This window comes from Charadrius vociferus, unplaced genomic scaffold (assembly GCF_000708025.1).
Source record: "Charadrius vociferus isolate BGI_N301 unplaced genomic scaffold, ASM70802v2 scaffold1020, whole genome shotgun sequence".
NCBI lineage: Eukaryota > Metazoa > Chordata > Aves > Charadriiformes > Charadriidae > Charadrius > Charadrius vociferus.
In genome coordinates this window covers 517,434-520,356 of record NW_009646502.1, presented here as the reverse complement: position 1 = coordinate 520,356, position 2,923 = coordinate 517,434, and the positions used below count along the sequence as shown (strand labels likewise).

Here is a 2,923-nt window from a genome sequence, read left to right as displayed (position 1 = left end):
GCTCAGTGCTGAGCTTCCTGGGGGATGGGGTGGTACTCAAGCTGGTGTCCTTTCTCCTCTAACCCTGCAGGCCTTGATTGACTCATGCGCGGCACCCTCCTCCCTCTCCCAGGAGCCCAATGTGCGCCTCATCGCGCTCTATGACAACGAGGAGGTGAGTGAGTGGCACAGCCGTGGGGTGGCTGGCACATGGAGGGGCTCCATGCTCTTGGCTCTCCCCCAACCATACCTAGCAGGAGATAGATGCCAAGCCCCAGTGGGAGAAGGGGGTGTTTTGCTTACCCCCACGCGGAGCATGGCTCAGGCAGGGGGTGGGAAGCACCGGTGTGGCTGGAACTGGCTCTGCTGGCTTTGGGGAGCCCCCTGTCTTTCAGCCAGCCCCTGGAGTGCTGGGGGATCACGCCATGTGGGTCGTGCTGGTGGTGGTCCTTGGCAGGTAGGATCAGAGAGTGCACAAGGCGCGGAGTCCTTGCTGACGGAGCTGGTGCTACGCCGGATCTCGGCATCGCCACAAAACCTGACAGCCTTCGAGGAGGCCGTGGCCAAGTCCTACATGATCAGTGCCGATATGGCCCACGCTGTGCACCCTAACTACGTGTGAGTAGTCTGAGCAGTGCCGCAGGCTGGGGCAGCCTGCCCTGCCGTGGGGGGGGCATGTGTGCCTGTCATTCCCCAGGGAGGACAGACAGGACAGTCTTTTGTTGTGGTGGGGAGGGAGGGCTGTAGCATGAAACTCCTGCTTCTGTTTTGCAGGGACAAGCATGAGGAAAATCATCGTCCGGCCTTCCACAAGGTGAGAGCAGCCCTCTGCTTTGGGCCTGGGACAGGTGCTGTCCATCTGTCCTGCAGCACTGTGAAACACCCAGCTGCTCGCTGGAGCATGGTCCTGGGGTGCAACTCAACAGCACTCAAATGGGAGACGTTTGTCCCGCAGCACGATTTGGCCCTCCCACACATTTGGTGTCCCACACTTGGGACCACAGCCTTGGCCCTGGAGCCCTTCCCTGCTCTGAGCTGGGGCTGTCCCTGTGGCAGGGCTGTCCCCGTCCCCACAGATCATCCAGGGAGGGGAGAATGGACTGGCGGGTTGGGGCGGGACAGTATTGCCTGGGCACGGGCATCTCCAGAGCTACTGACTATCTCTGGTGCCAATCGCGAGCCCACGGTGCTTTCCCTTGTGCAGGGCCCCGTCATCAAAGTGAACAGCAACCAGCGCTACGCCTCCACGGCTGTCACCGAGGCAGTCATCCGGGACATCGCTGCCCGCGTGGGTGTCCCCCTGCAGGTGAGCGGGGCTGGGTGAGCCCTCGGTGAACACTTACCAGCTTGGGCTGCAGCCCTGCTGCTGTGTTTAGGAGGGGGAACGTGTGCCAGATCCCCATCCTTCAGTTACTGTGTCCAACCCCACTGGGGTCTGCACTTTTTGGGGCTCCAGCTCCAGGGCTGCCTCGAGGGAGCAGGCTGGGGACCAGGAGGGGAGCACCTGGCCTGAGCATGTCCCATCTCTGGGGGATTTTCCACTCCGGTTCGGGGACGGTGCTGCTTCCCCGTCCCAGGTTGCCTCCCTTCAGGTCTGGGAGCTCATGGGGCAGCGTGGGGAGCTGCTGAGGCCCTGTCCCCATGCAGGAGTTCATGGTGCGGAATGACACGCCTTGCGGCACCACCATCGGTCCCATCCTGGCCTCCCGCCTGGGTCTGCGCGTGCTGGACATCGGCTGCCCGCAGCTGGCCATGCACTCCATTCGGGAGATGTGCTGCACCTCGGGGGTGCTCCAGAGCATCACCCTCTTCAAGGTGAGCCCCGTGTCCCCTGTCCTGCGCCAAAGCCCCCCTCCCTACTGCTCCACATCCCCATGTTCCCATCCAACCCCTGCCTTGGTGCTGGGCCTGGCCATCCGGCCAGGCTCCCTATCCCTCTGGAGCAGCGCAGGTACCGTCTGCTTCCGGAGGTGCCCCCTCGCATCCCAGCCTTCCCTGGCGACTGCCATCCCCAAATGGTTCCTATGGCAACCGGCGCTAGCCTTGAGTCAGTGATAGGTTACTATGGCGACGCGGTCCTGCTCTCTGCGAGTAGCTGCCTGCCGTGACGCCATGCGCGTAACCCAACAGGGAGCCACTGCCTGCCCCTCCGCTGCCTGTCTCCCTACCCCACGCCATCCTGCCTGGCCCACCCTGACGGTCTGTCTCCTTCCAGGGCTTCTTCGAGCTCCTGCCAGCAGTCAGCAGCAGCCTGGTGGTAGACTGAGCACGGCGGGGAAGGGAGCAGCTGTGGGTTCAGCCCTGGGGCCATTAAAGCATCTCTGTCTCACCAGCGAGTGGTCCATGAGCGCGGCTGGGGGTGTGGGGGGATGGACCTGGGGACTCCCATAGCTCCCACCCATGGTCTCCATCCCCTGGGGCCGGGACCTGCTCACCCGCCCACCGTGGCCCCCTCCCTGTCGTGGGGGTGCTGGGGGTCCCAGATAACAAGCAGAACGTGGCTCTGCCCCTCTTGGGAGAGCTGCGGGAAGGATGTCCCTGTCCCCAGGGGAACAAGGGAAGGGCTGAGCTCGACGCACGTCCTGGCAAGGTCCTGCCAGCCCCAGACCTGCTGCGGGGGCCCTGCCCTCTCCCCTCCTCCCCTTCCCGGGGCGGTGCCGCTCAGTGGGGGTGTGAGGGTGTGGCCCGTCTCTCGCTGCTCATTGGGCTTTTCTCAGGGGCGTGGCCCACGCGGGAGCCAGTGAGGCCGCAGGGCTGGGAAGAGGCAGGCGGTGATTGGCAGAGGTGCTAGCAGCGCGGTGGCACACCCCCGGGGGGGCGTGGCTCGCCTCCAGGGAGGCTGCGATTGGCGCGGCGCTCGGCCGTCTCCCCCCCGGGGCGCGACGTAATTGGCCTCGCTCGATAACAGGGGGGCGTGAGCCCGACGTGGGGGGAAAGAAGCCTG

At 64.7% G+C, this 2,923-nt stretch overlaps 2 protein-coding genes across 2 annotated transcripts in view; both read left to right on the top strand.

The window, feature by feature from the left end:
* DNPEP (aspartyl aminopeptidase) overlaps positions 1-2,307 on the top strand; it is a 7,092-nt gene extending 4,785 nt beyond the window's left edge. Inside the window, exons 8-13 of the mRNA XM_009884132.1 lie at positions 71-154; positions 437-597; positions 754-793; positions 1,184-1,285; positions 1,627-1,794; positions 2,195-2,307. Of these exons, the coding sequence (XP_009882434.1) occupies positions 71-154; positions 437-597; positions 754-793; positions 1,184-1,285; positions 1,627-1,794; positions 2,195-2,245 (606 nt within the window). The 3' untranslated portion in view covers positions 2,246-2,307. The remainder of the gene's footprint in view (positions 1-70; positions 155-436; positions 598-753; positions 794-1,183; positions 1,286-1,626; positions 1,795-2,194) is intronic.
* Positions 2,308-2,322: 15 nt separating this feature from the next.
* PTPRN (protein tyrosine phosphatase, receptor type, N) overlaps positions 2,323-2,923 on the top strand; it is an 18,050-nt gene continuing 17,449 nt past the window's right edge. Inside the window, 1 exon segment of the mRNA XM_009884119.1 lies at positions 2,323-2,338. Coding sequence (XP_009882421.1) covers positions 2,323-2,338 — 16 coding nt within the window.